At 43.6% G+C, this 14,296-nt stretch overlaps 1 protein-coding gene across 1 annotated transcript in view; it reads left to right on the forward strand.

The window, feature by feature from the left end:
- Nucleotides 1-14,296, forward strand: part of LOC137299459 (dedicator of cytokinesis protein 7-like) — a 174,570-nt gene that overhangs the window by 3,348 nt on the left and 156,926 nt on the right. Inside the window, 3 exon segments of the mRNA XM_067968199.1 lie at nt 9,915-10,020; nt 10,268-10,443; nt 12,233-12,304. Coding sequence (XP_067824300.1) covers nt 9,915-10,020; nt 10,268-10,443; nt 12,233-12,304 — 354 coding nt within the window.

Below are 14,296 nucleotides of genomic sequence, written 5' to 3' on the forward strand. Positions count from 1 at the left end.
ATCTAACCAATTTTCTACGGGTTTCTGAGTCCAAGTCATTGATATAAATTAGAACTAATAGTGGTCCCAACACTGAGCCCTCCCACCCTGACATAACTCCTCTAACAAACTCCTGTTGTTTTCCACACTGCAGCCAATTTCTTATCCAGACCCAGGATTTATCTTGAATCCCCACAGCTTTGATCTTGACTAATGGCCTTACACATGAAACCTTGTCAAATGCCTTCTGGAAGTTTGGGTACAACGTGTTGGAGGGATTTCTACAGTCCATTTAGGATGCTACTTGCTGAAATAAGTCAAGGAGCTTACTCAGGCAGGATCTTCCCCTTCTCAATCCTTTGACAGCTGTTTACCTGGTTATTATTGTAGAGATAATCCTCAAGTTTATACCTGATAATCAATTCCATTATTTTACATGGAATAGAGGTGAGACTAATGGCTCTGTAGTTGCCTGTTTGTTTTCCCTCCCTTTTGAATATGGACACCACATCAGCCTGTTTCCAGTCTACTGGTACCTCCCCAGCGTCCATCGACTCTCTCATAACGATTGTCAATACCTCGCAAATCTCCTTCCTAGTCTTTCTCAGCACTCTGGGATAAATACCATCTGTCTTTGAGGATTTAATTTGTTTGGAGCCCTTTTAGCCTATCTAGGATTTCAATCTCATTTATATCAAAAGCAAGGAAGTTATGTTGAACCTTTATAAAACACTGGTTCGGCCACAACTGGAGTATTGTGTCCAATTCTCCAATTCTGGGCACCGCACTTTAGGAAGGATGTGAAGGCCGTAGAGAGGGTGCAGAAAAGATTTACTAGAATAGTTCCAGGGATGAGGGACTTCAGTTATGTGGATAGACTGGAGAAGCTGGAGTTGTTCTCCTTAGAACAGAGAAGGTTAAGAGGAGATTTGGTAGAGGTGTTCAAAATCGTGAAGGGTTTAGATAAAGTAAATAAAGAGAAACTGTTCCCATTGGTGGAAGGGTCGAGAACCTGAGGACACAGATTTAAGGTGATTGGCAACAGGATCAAAGGCAACATGGAGAGAAACTTTTTTTGCGCAGCGAGTAGATATGATCTGGAATGCGCTGCCTGAAAGGATGATGGAAGCAGATTCAATCATGGCTTTCAAAAAGGAATTGGATAAATACTTGAAGGGAAAAAATCTGCAGGGCTACAGGGAAAGAGCGGGGGAATGGGACTAACTGGATTGCTCTTGCAAAGAGCCAGCATGGGCTCGATGGGCCGAATGGCCACCTTCTGTGCTGTAACCATTCTTTGATTCTAAGACGTATGATTCTATACTAGAGTCTTTGATGTTGCCTGGGTTATCTCTTGTTTGTGGAGGGCATGTTGCTGATGAGTGTGAATACTTTGGAGGTAATCATTCAGAATATTTAGTGCTCATCCTCAGTTTCAAGCCTATTTGTATCTTTTAAGGTTCCTACCTGTACTCTGACTGCCCTCTTACTGTTATAGTACTGAAAGAGCTTCTTGCTGTTACATTTTGTGCTTGCAGCTTTGCTTTTATCTCAATCTTCCTTTGCCACACTGAACAACCCTTTAACTTCTTTCTGCATGTTTTGGTATCCATCCCAATGGTATCCACCCCATTTCTCCCTGCAGGATTTGTAGGGGTCATTTTCATCTTCACTTTTGATTTGTTTATTAATCCGTGTAGGGTCATCACTTATTTAGCACGAGCTTGCTGGCGTCAGGTATGTATTTATCTTGGAGGTTCATCATTATGCCTCTTTGGGGTGTTCCACTTGCCCTCTACTGAAATGTTGTTGAATAACAATCCACAATCAACTTGGTTAAGTTGTTCTCCTTTTGAAGCCGGCCGTTTTAAAGTTACCTACTTGGAGCTCAGTAACTCTCCCTCCCCCACCCCCTCCCCATTCTACAAACCACAAACACGCCAGTGCAGTGAAACTCTGTAAATAGGTTAGAAAGTGTTGAATATTACGCTAGGCAACACATTGGTTTATTCAAAATAAATGTAAATCTGAGCCATCTTGAATGAGTTGAGCTGTGCCTATCTGCCTGCATGACCTGAATTTGACAAGTTTTGATCATTTTAATGTTTTTTTTAACTGGGTGTGGTGTAAATCCAGGCCAGAGAATGTAAATGTTTGCTTTCAATTCATAACCCCTGAAGTATGTGCAGAATTCATGAGATAGCAACTGACATGAGAATAATTCAATCCATTTTAATTACACACTAAGGAAAACTGAGTGTTGGGGATGGACGTGCAGGGTGGAATATCCCTGAACCCCCCCACCCGCGGACTCAGTTCAGTTTCTCTCTGTGTAGCTCACAGCCCCTGTTACTGCGATTAAATGGAGACACCTTGCTCAGGACAGGACAACTGAGCCAAGAGCTGCTCAATTTGGATTTTTAAATAAAAAAGTGTGGCTCAGATACAGGGAACTCGAGGCTCAGAAACAAACGTTCTGTTTGTTTATCTACTTGTTTTGATCATCTGTGACCCCTGACCTAGCAATATCTGATATTTGACATCACTGTTTGAGCGTAGCCAATGACTTTGTTCTGAGATGTGCCCGCCCCCACCCAAGTATTAGGTCACAGTTTCGTGCTCATTTGTATCCCCATATTGAGATAAGGACTATTGTTTTGCAGATGTCCTTTCTCTGTAAATTATTTACATATTTTCACTGCCGCACTTAGCATTCCCTCCTCTCGAGGCGCAGACCCTCACTGGCGTTCATATTCCATGGTCCCTGGCTGCCCTCTGGTACCACACGTTCTTCATGTGTGAGCTTAGACAGCGAGTGCCAGCAGGTTATTCGACTGTAGAGGCACTACATTGAGGCCGATCATGTCCATACATACCCATTTTCCATCAGGTGTCATGGGATAGTGATTAGGAGTGGGAGCCCTGGCTGAATTGTAGCACCTCTCCTGCCTGCTTCAGCTGAGGACAGCTAACTCAGCACAGGCCAAGAATCAAACCTTGAATGGAATATTTTTACAGATAAGTCAGTAAACAAATTTTACTGGTGTAAGTACCTGCCTGAAACTCCTAGTAAATTAGTCTGTGGTCATTAGGGATGAACGTTTCTTCTGCCTGTCTCTCCTCTGTCTCTGTCTGTTTCTCTCTCTCTCCCTGTCCATGTATAAGTGTGTACGTCTCTCGCTTTCACCCCTTCTCTCGTTGTCTCTGTATGTCTGTCTCTTTGTGTGTGTGTCTCTCTCTCACTCATCTCAAGGAGTGAGAATGTTTGCTGACAATACTGTATGAGTTTGGAGAGCGTGTGTGCGATTTTTATCCATGGAGACTGCTGATTCACTCCTTACCCAGTTTTAAGGAGTGTGTTTGTTGCAGTGATTGTGTATTACTTCCCTTTAGATCAGTGCGGTTTACAGTCTGTTGCAGATTCCCTCTGACTAACTGGTAGTCTCTGACCCTGGATCAGGGCCCCTGACAACTCATGGTATCTTTAATTTATTTGTTAGGTAAATGCTATCACTGCAAAGGGATTTACATTTTAAAACGTGGTTATAGAAATGAGTGCAGATAAAAATGGCTTATGCTTTTATTTAGATCTCATTTTTACAGTATTATTTTATTGTAAAATAATTAAACATAAAGATCGCATCTGAGGGAATGGAAAAAAAGAGAAAGAATGTAAATTCTGAAGTATAAAGAGGAATGATGGGACGCATAATCAGGGGCCAGAAGTATCATAGTATGCTACAGCACAGAAGGAGACCGTTCGGCCCATCGTGTCTGTGCCGGCTCTTTGAAAGAACTATCCAATTAGTCCCAAGGTGTCATTAATGGCACTTTATACAATGGAATCTCTCAAAATTTAAACTGGATGGGTTCACCCCTAGCCATAGAACTCAAGCCTCTGTTTTTTGCTCTTTTTCTCATTTTCATGCTGCTTCTCCTGGGCTTTCTGCCTTTCATATTTCCCTAGCACCTCACTCGCATGTCACCATCATTTTTAGCCTATGGACTATCTCTTATTTTTAGCACAAGGCGAGTGTTTACACATGTTGGAATGTGTAAGGTTGGAAGATACAATTGAGGTGCGTGTAGCCAGTTGCAACTTTTAAACAATACCATACATTACTCTAATTATCATGCCCTCGATCGCTTCCTCTGCCAGATACCAATCCAAAGTACTGACTCACCTGTCAAATCTAGTAATGCTGTGGCCGTTTTTTAACTTGTGCCTGATGTGATTGGCCTACCAAATTCAATTGGGGCAACCTTGTGAGAAGGGGATTGTGCATCACATAGAAAAGCAGAGGCCTCGGGTCGGAGGAGAAAAGTTGCATCCTTTTATCTAAAAAAAAATCTAAGCCATGCAGTTTTGGACGCCCAACCTTTTGACATATTTAATAACGAGCTGTGCACCACATGCCCTCCCACACCTTGTACAATCATTTACCTTGGGGAGGTTGTGACAGGCCAGGCAGTTAAAGTTTAATATAGTTCTGGGTTTTGCTTAATGGCGCAACACAAATTAAATGTAGAAAGGGAGGCGGGCAGTGAGGTAAAACAAGAAAGTCAGCCAGAGGTACAGGTATCAAGGGGTGTGGGTATTGATGGGTGCTGCTATCAAGGGTGGGGGTGGGTATGGTATCTGGGGTAGATATACTGGCTTAAGTATATACGCCACCTGGCTTTGCTTTTCCTGTTTGATAAAATGAAGCACGTGTTTGTGCTGATATAAATTAAAAATAATTTTACCCTGTCTTTATTTTGACTCTTAAGATTTTTAGTGTATAACTACACTTTATTTAGGCTGTTAGACCCTTGCCTCTAGACTATAACCATTGCATGTCCCATGCTTTGCCATATTAGATGCTGGTGGCAACCTGGGCAATGTGCGATTGGTTTGAACAGCATTGAGGAATTTGGACAGGGTTGGCTGGCATTTGGTGGCTGGAGCGGGCAGGCTGGGAATCACCAACCAGTGCTACCTGGTGTTCGTGGGCTGTCCTCGTTGTCTGGTGTTCACTGACTTGTTCTTGGGCTGGCACTCAGCAGCTGGCATTGGCCATCTGGTGCTCACTGGCTGACGCTTGCCAGTTGGAGCTCGTGGGCTGGTACAGGACATCTGTTCATGCGTTCTTGCCAGCTGCTGCTCACCATCAGGCTCAGTGTAGGGAGCATGTTTGTTTCAGTCGCTTCAACGGTGGGGTTTTGATAACTGGGAAATACTGTTGAATTTAAAAATAACTAGGAACTATTTGTCTCCCAGAAATAAGAGGATGTATTGATGTCACTGTGTTTACGCAGCCGCTATAGCTGCTTGAGTTAGTAGATGCATCCCATCACCACAGCAACCATTGTGTTCTTAAATATCAGCTGTTTGTTGTTTCTTTGGGGAGAACATGGCTCTTATCCCAATTATAGCAGCTGTGTGCAGGACACCAGGACTGGAAGAAGCCACCCATCCCAGGCACTGCTGTATTGTATCTTTTACCTGGTATTGTTCCCGGGCACCCACCAAAGCAAAACAAAATCTTGGAATAGGATTAAAAATAAATATTGCTCATTTAATGGTTGGAAGCACCTGGATGAATTAAACCCCATTGTCAACTGTGCGCTGAATATTCCTCTGATCTCCAGAAGCTGCAATTGATTTTTTGACTTAACATTAAAGCCAGCAGTCTATGGATCAGTCATAATAATGATGGTGTGAAGTGTTTATAAGCTATCCAGAGAAGGGATCGTGACTGGACCCTACTACACAACTTAACAACAGCCCTAGTTACTTATGTGTATTACTGTAGCTTAAGAGACAATGGGGAAAACCACAGGGGTCAATCAGCAAATGGTCATATCCTCAAGGAAATGTCTTTGGCGTCAATATAGATGGTTTCCTTCGTTTTCAGTAGAAGTGGGTGGAATACCCACTGTGGGTTAGTTAAATCACAAAAGGCTTTTTTATGTACACGGACTTAGGAAAAGATAGTGTCAATTAGCTTAGGGTTCAGTTAACTTGTATGTTAAGTCTCCCTCGAATTACGTTATGTATTTGTATTATTTTTATGTTACAAGGAATGGTAGGAAATGGATACATCTCACTGGAATACTGTATCCTGTCTATACACGTATTTTATATAAAATAAAAACCCGTTTGTTGGTTTACAGTTGTGCCTTGCCTTGCTAGAGTACTGTTCAGTCTACCTTGTGTAAAGACAGGAGATCATGCAAGATCATAGAATCCAGTACATGCTACAAGGGGTCGATTGTTATGATCCCTGGGTCATGTTATCTTTTAACTAGATATTGGACGGAAAAGGGACATTCCAGGTCCTAGATGAGATCTGCTTAGGGGAGTGGCCAATGCCACTGAACCCAAGAGAATGTCTATTGTAGGCCTGTGAAATTTGTACGTTACCCTTTGACTTCTTGACTTGTATTTGATCCACTCCAGACTGAGGGGATGAAAGTTCCCTTTGAAAATGAAAGGTCTGAAATTAAATGTGTTTGGCCAGTGCTGGGTCAGGTTCCAGCGGACAAGATATAAAACTCTTCACCTTACCCTTGCTGGTGAGTTTCTGAGGGAGAAAGTGAGGGTGTTGGGGAAATGTTGTGCAGCACTTTCCTGCACTTGGAAAGACACAAATTCTAGGTATTTATATAGAGGGAGCGCAAATTGGTGGCTAACCTCTGGGCCACCTGATGGTGACACTAGATTCACAAAGGAAAAAGATTCTGTTTCTTTGGTGTAGTCATCCCTCGAGGTTCCACACACCATGTAACTTGTCCATAGATGTCCCTGTGAACATGTAATCTAAAATAATAGATGGTTGTGGCTGCACTGATGCACACAATGCCTTTGCACTTCCAAACTAACTCTGGACTGAATGGTCATGGCTGCACTGGTGCATGTGGTCCCCTCGCCCTCTCAAAATGGCCCTAGATTGGATCTGCTGTTAAAGAGTGGGTACAATGGGGATCCAGTGTGGGGTTCGGATAATATCATTAACAGAGAGACTGAACCTCAAGCAGTTTGTTCCTCAATAACAACTGGATGCGGCCTGCAAACCTGATGGGGTTTGGGATAATTTCCTTTTAAGATTACAGATGCTTTTGCTGTTGTGGGTTAGCGTTAGAGCTGACAGGAAACAAGGTTATTGGTAAAATGTAACCAGTTCCCTATGGTATTGTTCACTTCCCAATACCCAAGCCACTGTAAAATGAATTAGCTGCGGCTAATAAGAACGCGGTGTTTAGAGTTAGGTTGGGGGACGGTTTCCTACATTTCTTGCTCATTTATCAACCTTAATCCTCCACTATCTTGGCTTCTTTCAGCAATTCTTCTTTGTCATGACAACCCTGTTCCTGGTTGTACTGTCTCCAGCTCCAATCCCTGAAGGTTCACCCTTGAGTTCTGATTAGAGTTGCCAACTCTGGTTGAATGTATTCCTGGAGGTTTCATCACATGACCTTCTGCCTCCAACTGCTCCGCCCCCACACTCAGGCCATTGTCTGTCCAATATGCCCATCCTCATGTGCACTGCCTTCCTGCGCCAATTGGAAAGTGAAAATACTCTTGATTACCCCATTGGATGATTCTTGACTGTCAGTCAAACAACCCTTTTTCCCACCTCCAATATTTTTATAACTAATAAATAAAAGTGTTCAAAGAAAATGAAAAAAAACACACAATTTTTTTTTAATGCCCCTATGATGTTTCTCCTGGGTTTCCTGGAGAGTAGTTTTTAGTTCCTGGAGACTCCAGGACAATCCTGAAGGATTTGCAACTATAGGTTTGATGCTACCCTGTCCATATCACTTACCTGAGGTGACTCACTTACTGAATTTAATACTATTCGCTCACCCTTGAAAATGCCCTTGCATCTGTTTGCCCCTGTAAGTTCCTGCACCTTGCTCTCTAAGGCTACAACTCTTTCATGAAGCTTGCTGATTTACCGCTTTTGGATCTCTTCACTTCTCTGTTGTATCTGTTTGTAACAGACGTCCTTCGTTATAGTTTATTGATGTTACAGGATGGAAATGAGATTATGAGCTGCTGAGCCCAGCTCTTAGTCAAATTTATTTTTGCAACAAAAAGGTGTTTGAAAAGTATCAGCAGAACCTTCCACCTGGTATGGGACTGAGCCACTCACATCAGGAGTGCCCTGCCTCACGTGGGATTGAACTACGTGATATATAAATGCAAGTTGCTATTGTTGATACTCAACATCTGAGCACAGTGGTGCACAATCGTTGTTTGAAGGGAGGTGTTGGAGGTGCCCGATGCCCACAGAAAAGTAATCTATAAAAGTCGGAGACTTCAGGGGAGAGAGGAATAAAGGGAGACAGTTGAAGGAGGGGTAATGAGCTCTAATCAGTGTCAGCTTTGGCCCAAGTGGTAGCAAACTCGCTTCTAGAGTCAGACGGTTATGGGTTCAAGGCCCACTCAGGACCTGAGCATGTAATCTATGCTGACACTTCGCTGCAGTGCTGAGGGAGTGGTGCATTTTCCTTCAAGCCGAGACCCCTGTCTCCCCCTCAGGTACCGCATGGTAGGTTGTTACATAAGGTTAAATCTCACGGGATCCAAGGTGAGGTAGCCAATTGGATACAAAATTGGATTGACGACAGAAGACAGAGGGTGGTTGTGGAGGGTTGTTTTTCAGACTGGAGGCTTGTGACCAGCGGTGTGCCTCAGGGATCGGTGCTGGGTCCGCTGTTATTTGTTATTTATATTAATGATTTGGATGAGAATTTAGGCGGAATGGTTAGTAAGTTTGCAGATGACACCAAGATTGGTGGCATTGTTGACAGTGAAGAAGGTTATCTAGGATTGCAACGGGATCTTGATAAATTGGGCCAGTGGGCCGATGAATGGCAGATGGAGTTTAATTTAGATAAATGTGAGGTGATGCATTTTGGTAGATCGAATCAGACCAGGACCTACTCTGTTAATGGTAGGGCGTTGGGGAGAGTTATAGAACAAAGAGATCTGGGAGTACAGGTTCATAGCTCCTTGAAAGTGGAGTCACAGGTGGATAGGGTGGTGAAGAAGGCATTTGGCATGCTTGGTTTCATTGGTCAGAACATTGAAAACAGGAGTTGGGATGTCTTGTTGAAGTTGTACAAGACATTAGTAAGGCCACACTTGGAATACTGTGTACAGTTCTGGTCACCCTATTATAGAAAGGATATTATTAAACTAGAAAGAGTGCAGAAAAGATTTACTAGGATGCTACCGGGACTTGATGGTTTGACTTATAGGGAGAGGTTAGATAGACTGGGACTTTTTTCCCTGGAGAGTAGGAGGTTAAGGGGTGATCTTATAGAAGTCTATAAAATAATGAGGGGCATAGAAAAGGTAGATAGTCAAAATCTTTTCCCAAAGGTAGGGGAGTCTATAACGAGGGGACATAGATTTAAAGTGAGAGGGGAGAGATACAAAAGGGTCCAGAGGGGCAATTTTTTCACTCAAAGGGTGGTGAGTGTCTGGAACGAGCTGCCAGAGGCAGTAGTAGAGGCGGGTACAATTTTGTCTTTTAAAAAGCATTTGGACAGTTACATGAGTAAGATGGGTATAGAGGGATATGGGCCAAGTGCAGGCAATTGGGACTAGCTTAGTGGTATAAACTGGGCGACATGGACATGTTGGGCCGAAGGGCCTGTTTCCATGTTGTAAACTTCTATGATTCTATGATTCTAGGTGGACATAAAGGATCCCATGGCATTATTTGAAGAGGAGCAGGGAATTGCTTCCTGTGTCCTTGCCAACATTTGTCCCTCAACGAACACCACCAAGAAACAGATCTTCATCTCATTGCTGTTTGTGAGACCTTGCTGTGACTACACTTAAAAATGAATTTATTGGCTTTGGGGCATCCTGAGGATGCGAAAGGCACTGTATAACTGTAAGTTCTTTCTTGAATTATTTTCTGTCTGATTTGCAGTGAAGCAGGCAGTGGTGAAGTGAAGTTGCTCGCACCGCACTACAAAAGAACTCCCTTGACCCACATGCAACGTCCTGACTCCTCGCCTGCACCATTATGTGACATTGTGAGTACCACCGACGGCTGATAAATGGAGTGTTTGACATCTCTACAAAGTTCAGGACTTCATGAATAAAGACAGCAGTTTGCCTGCCGTGTTTCCCTGTATTACAACAGTGATACAACAGTGACCATATTTAAAAGTGCTTCATTGGCTGTGAAGTACTTTTGGGACGTCTCGAGGTTGTGAAATGTGCTATATAAATTAAGTTATTTCTCCTTTCTTTCTGACTGCTGTCACCTGTGTGTTTTAGCCATTCAGTTTTGACCTCGTGGAGCCCTTGGATTTTGAGGCACATATAGCCAATCAGATGACGAATCCTGAGCTGGGATCACGATGGGATCTGGTGGATTTCCCTAAGGATGATGTTGAGGTTACGTTCTCTTCTCGAGAGTACCGGACGGTTAATCCCGCTGTGCCAGACAATTGGTAAGAGGAACGATTCTGAATAAAATGTAGCATTGAGACTTATTTACTTCCCTTTTTATAATTTTTAACTGTTAGATTAAATATGGATTAATGGAGGGTCAGGGTAGGCACAGAGGTGTATTTATCCACTGGGTCAGTGACTTCACATGGAGTAACTTGCTGCTACACTCATTTGTAACTCGTTGCTGTATGCATCAGTATTTTTCTCATACGTATGGATAATTGACTTGTATGTCAGTAACCCACTGCCATATGTTTCTTTATCTCGCTCTTGTACATGTCTGTGACCCGCTCTGTACATTTAGCTAACTTCCTGTTGTACGCATTGGTAACTTGTTCCGTTAGGCATGTACTCGTTCCATTTGGCGTGTAGCTTGCTCCTGTGCGTGAGTAACTCGCTCCTGTAGATTATTTTAAAAATTTCAAAATATACTTTTTTCATAAAATTTGAGGATACTCACAGTTCAATGTAAATACGCAATTACTATTCAAACAATACAATACAGATCGTACATACTCTGATCCCATTATTACAATTCAAAACACAGTAAATATCTTCTAATACATTCTGTACAATACAAAGTGGGATGACCGTACTCGCTCCTGTAGATGCCTGTAACTTTCTGCTGTCACGGCTGTAACTCACTCTGTGCATGTTGGTAACTTGCCCCTGTACATATTGCTGTCACACCTGTAATTCACTGCCATGGGTCTGTGATATGTACATCACCAAGCAATTTCCTAACTTTGCTGAGATTGGCTCATTTGGACCACTCTTGCCCCCTGACAGCAGCATTCACTTGTACCATTGATGGTAGCACACCCTGGACTCCTCTCTTCCCCTCAAAACTCTGACTAATCTTCATTATTTGAAGTTGATTTACATTTTTTAAAGTTGCATCCTTGGCAGGGTGATTGTTAGTGTTCATTTTCCCCTTTATCACATCTATTGTAGCACAGACTCGGGAGTGTTTGCGTCTAATGGAGAAAGTGGAAGCTGTGACTTCTTGGTTTCCACTTGGCTGTTGACCTGGTTTCCATGGTGACATGCCACACGTTGAACTTTACTTCCCCACTTTGTTGTGTGAAAGTGAAGATTAGTAGTGAGAAGATACTCACTATCATCCCTGGAGGGGTGAAGGGAGGTCTCCAGTGATGCTCTGGATTGTTCCTTAAATGTTAACTTGTAATGATAAACCTGAAAAAGTGATAATGTCCCAGAGATTTGTTTTTAGCAAATGTGCTAATTTATTGATTCCTGGGTAAAATATTCCAATGATCTATTTCTTGTATCAGCCTTGGCTTAGTGGGTAGCACTCTCGCCTCTGAGTCAGAAAGTCCTGGGATCATAGCCCTACTCCAAGATCTGAGCACGTAATCTGGGCTGAACACTTCACTGCAGTGCTGAGGAAGTGCTGCACTGTCGGAGGTGCCGTCTTCCAGATGAAACATTAATCTGAGCACCTTTGGCCTGTTCATAGGAGATCACATGGTAGTATTTGAAGAAGAACAGAGAGTTCCCAGTCTTCTGGGTAACTTTCTTTACTTAACCATTGCCACCAAAAACTGGTTATTAATCTCAGTATTGTTTGTGAGACCTAGCTGTGTGCAAATGGCTGCTGTATTTACCTATAACAACAGTAAGTGTACAATGTCATTCATTCTATGTGAAGCACTTTGGAAGCCCTGAGGATATATGTACGTAAGTTCTTTCTTAGATTCGTTTCCTTTCTTTCCTGTTGTACCCTTTAAGGCAATGAGTAATCCTCTTCATGTTGTGCCTTGATAGGAATAACCTGACCCCACAGGTGAGGTCATGTGTCGAGACTTACACCAAGAACTGGCTGACGGTTACCAGGAGGTAAGTGAAATATCATCACCTCAACTAGTGCAGCAAGGGTATCTATACATTATTATATCTCTCTTCCACTCCCTATGATTTGTCACGCTGCTTGTCCGACATCCAGTATTGGATGAGCAGAAATCTCCCCTCCACCCACCAATTGTGTTTCCATCCCCTCCTTCCCAGTCACCTCTCTGAAAAAGGAATGAAATGTGAGCAGCCATGTTGTCTCTTCAGCCATCCACTCAACAGCCCTAAGGTTAATTTTATAATAAACACAAAAAAATCCTCCAATTCCAGAGAGAATTGACAAACCATACCACAGGCTCACTCACCACACCTACCGGCACCAACACCATGTCTCGCTCCTCTCAGGGGGCCATGGGTTTGGTCTGTGCTCACTTCCCAGAGCTTCAGTCCTTCAACTGGGCCTAGGGTTCTGATGTCCTGAGGTGGTGGGAGAGGAATTTTCCAGATCATCTTTTCCCTTATCCTCCCTGGCTTTTTCCTCTTTTTTTGCCTTTCCCAGGAGATTACATGGCTACCGGGGTGGGGGATGGAGAGGGGGGTTTGGAGGTGGGGATAAGGGAAGAAGTGTTTAATCATGTGCTCCATCCATCATGGTGTGGACCAGCTGGTCTTTTCCTGCCTGTCAATTTTGTATGTTCATACGTTTTCCATCCACGCACGTATGAGCACTTCGAATCCTTTGTTTGTACATCCACATACAACTGAACTGCGCCTCCCTCAGTCATAAACAGAGTCTGAGGTGGGGGGGGGGGGGGGTACACAATCGGGAGTGGGGGGGGGGAGGTGGAAGTGGTGGTTGGCAGCGACCCACGGATTTAATGTGAAACCGGGAGGAGAATGCATCCTGACTCCACAATAAGGTAAGTAAAATGAATAAAAACTTACCTTTCCAGAGGCAGCCTCCTTTAAGAACCACTGGTTTGGCTACCAAGCGCCTGAGGATACTAACCGTAGCCTGCAGGGCGCATGCTGCAGTAAGTTGCTGATGAATTTTGCAAAGGGGGTCTCAAACCAGCATCAGGCCCCGGATTTGCAAATGCAAAGGGCCTAAAGCCTGTCTCAAGCACAGGCCCTGGGCGCCTACACAGGAGCCTTTACCAATATGGCGGGCGGCGCACTTCTGGCATGGAATGAACGCGCGTGCGCCATCCGCCATATTGGACACTTAGAGGTGCCCGTTTCATGCCAGTAAAACGGACATGGCACCATTGAGTTTCTAGGCCAATGTTTTTCCAGTTTTGTGGTGGGTAAAGTAAGAAGGAAGGGAAGAAAAGGAGCGATTTATAGATTAAGGTGGGGAGGGAGGAAGTTTTCAATAGAGCCTGTCCGTATTGCGCAGTGTGTGAGGCAGCAGCAGCCCCTCTTGACCTCTCACCCGACTCTCAGGGGCACTGTTGTGCTTCAGCCTCTGCCCCATTATCTGTATTTATTTTAATTTTGATCTTGAACAATCACAGGGAATCCACGTTTTATACACGGTACCTTGGTGTCTGTTGTGAGTTGCATCTTGTTTTCTGTCATCTGTTCATTTTTCAAAACATCATAATTCTTTTTCATGTAGATTTGATAACTGACAGGATATCAGGGATTTTTGGCTTTCTAAACAAGTCAACAACATCAACAACTTGCTTTTTTATAGCGCCTATAATGTAGTAAAACATCTCAATGTGCTTATCAGACAAAATTTAACACCGAGCCACATAAAGAGATATTAGGATAGGTGACCAAAAGCTTGGTCAAAGAGGTAAGTTTTAAGGAGCGTCTTAAAGGAAGAGAGGGAGGTAGAGAGGTTTGGGGAGGGAATTCCAGAGCTTAGGGCCTAGGCAGCCGAAGGCACGGCCGCCAATGATGGAGTGAAAGAAACGGGGATGCGCAAGAGACCAGAATTGGAGGAGCGCAGAGATCTCTGAGGCTTGGAGGGCTGGAGGAAGTTACGGAGATAGAGAGAGGCGAGGCCTTGGAGGGATTTGAAAACAAGTC

This window comes from Heptranchias perlo, chromosome 29, assembly GCF_035084215.1.
Source record: "Heptranchias perlo isolate sHepPer1 chromosome 29, sHepPer1.hap1, whole genome shotgun sequence".
Lineage (NCBI taxonomy): Eukaryota > Metazoa > Chordata > Chondrichthyes > Hexanchiformes > Hexanchidae > Heptranchias > Heptranchias perlo.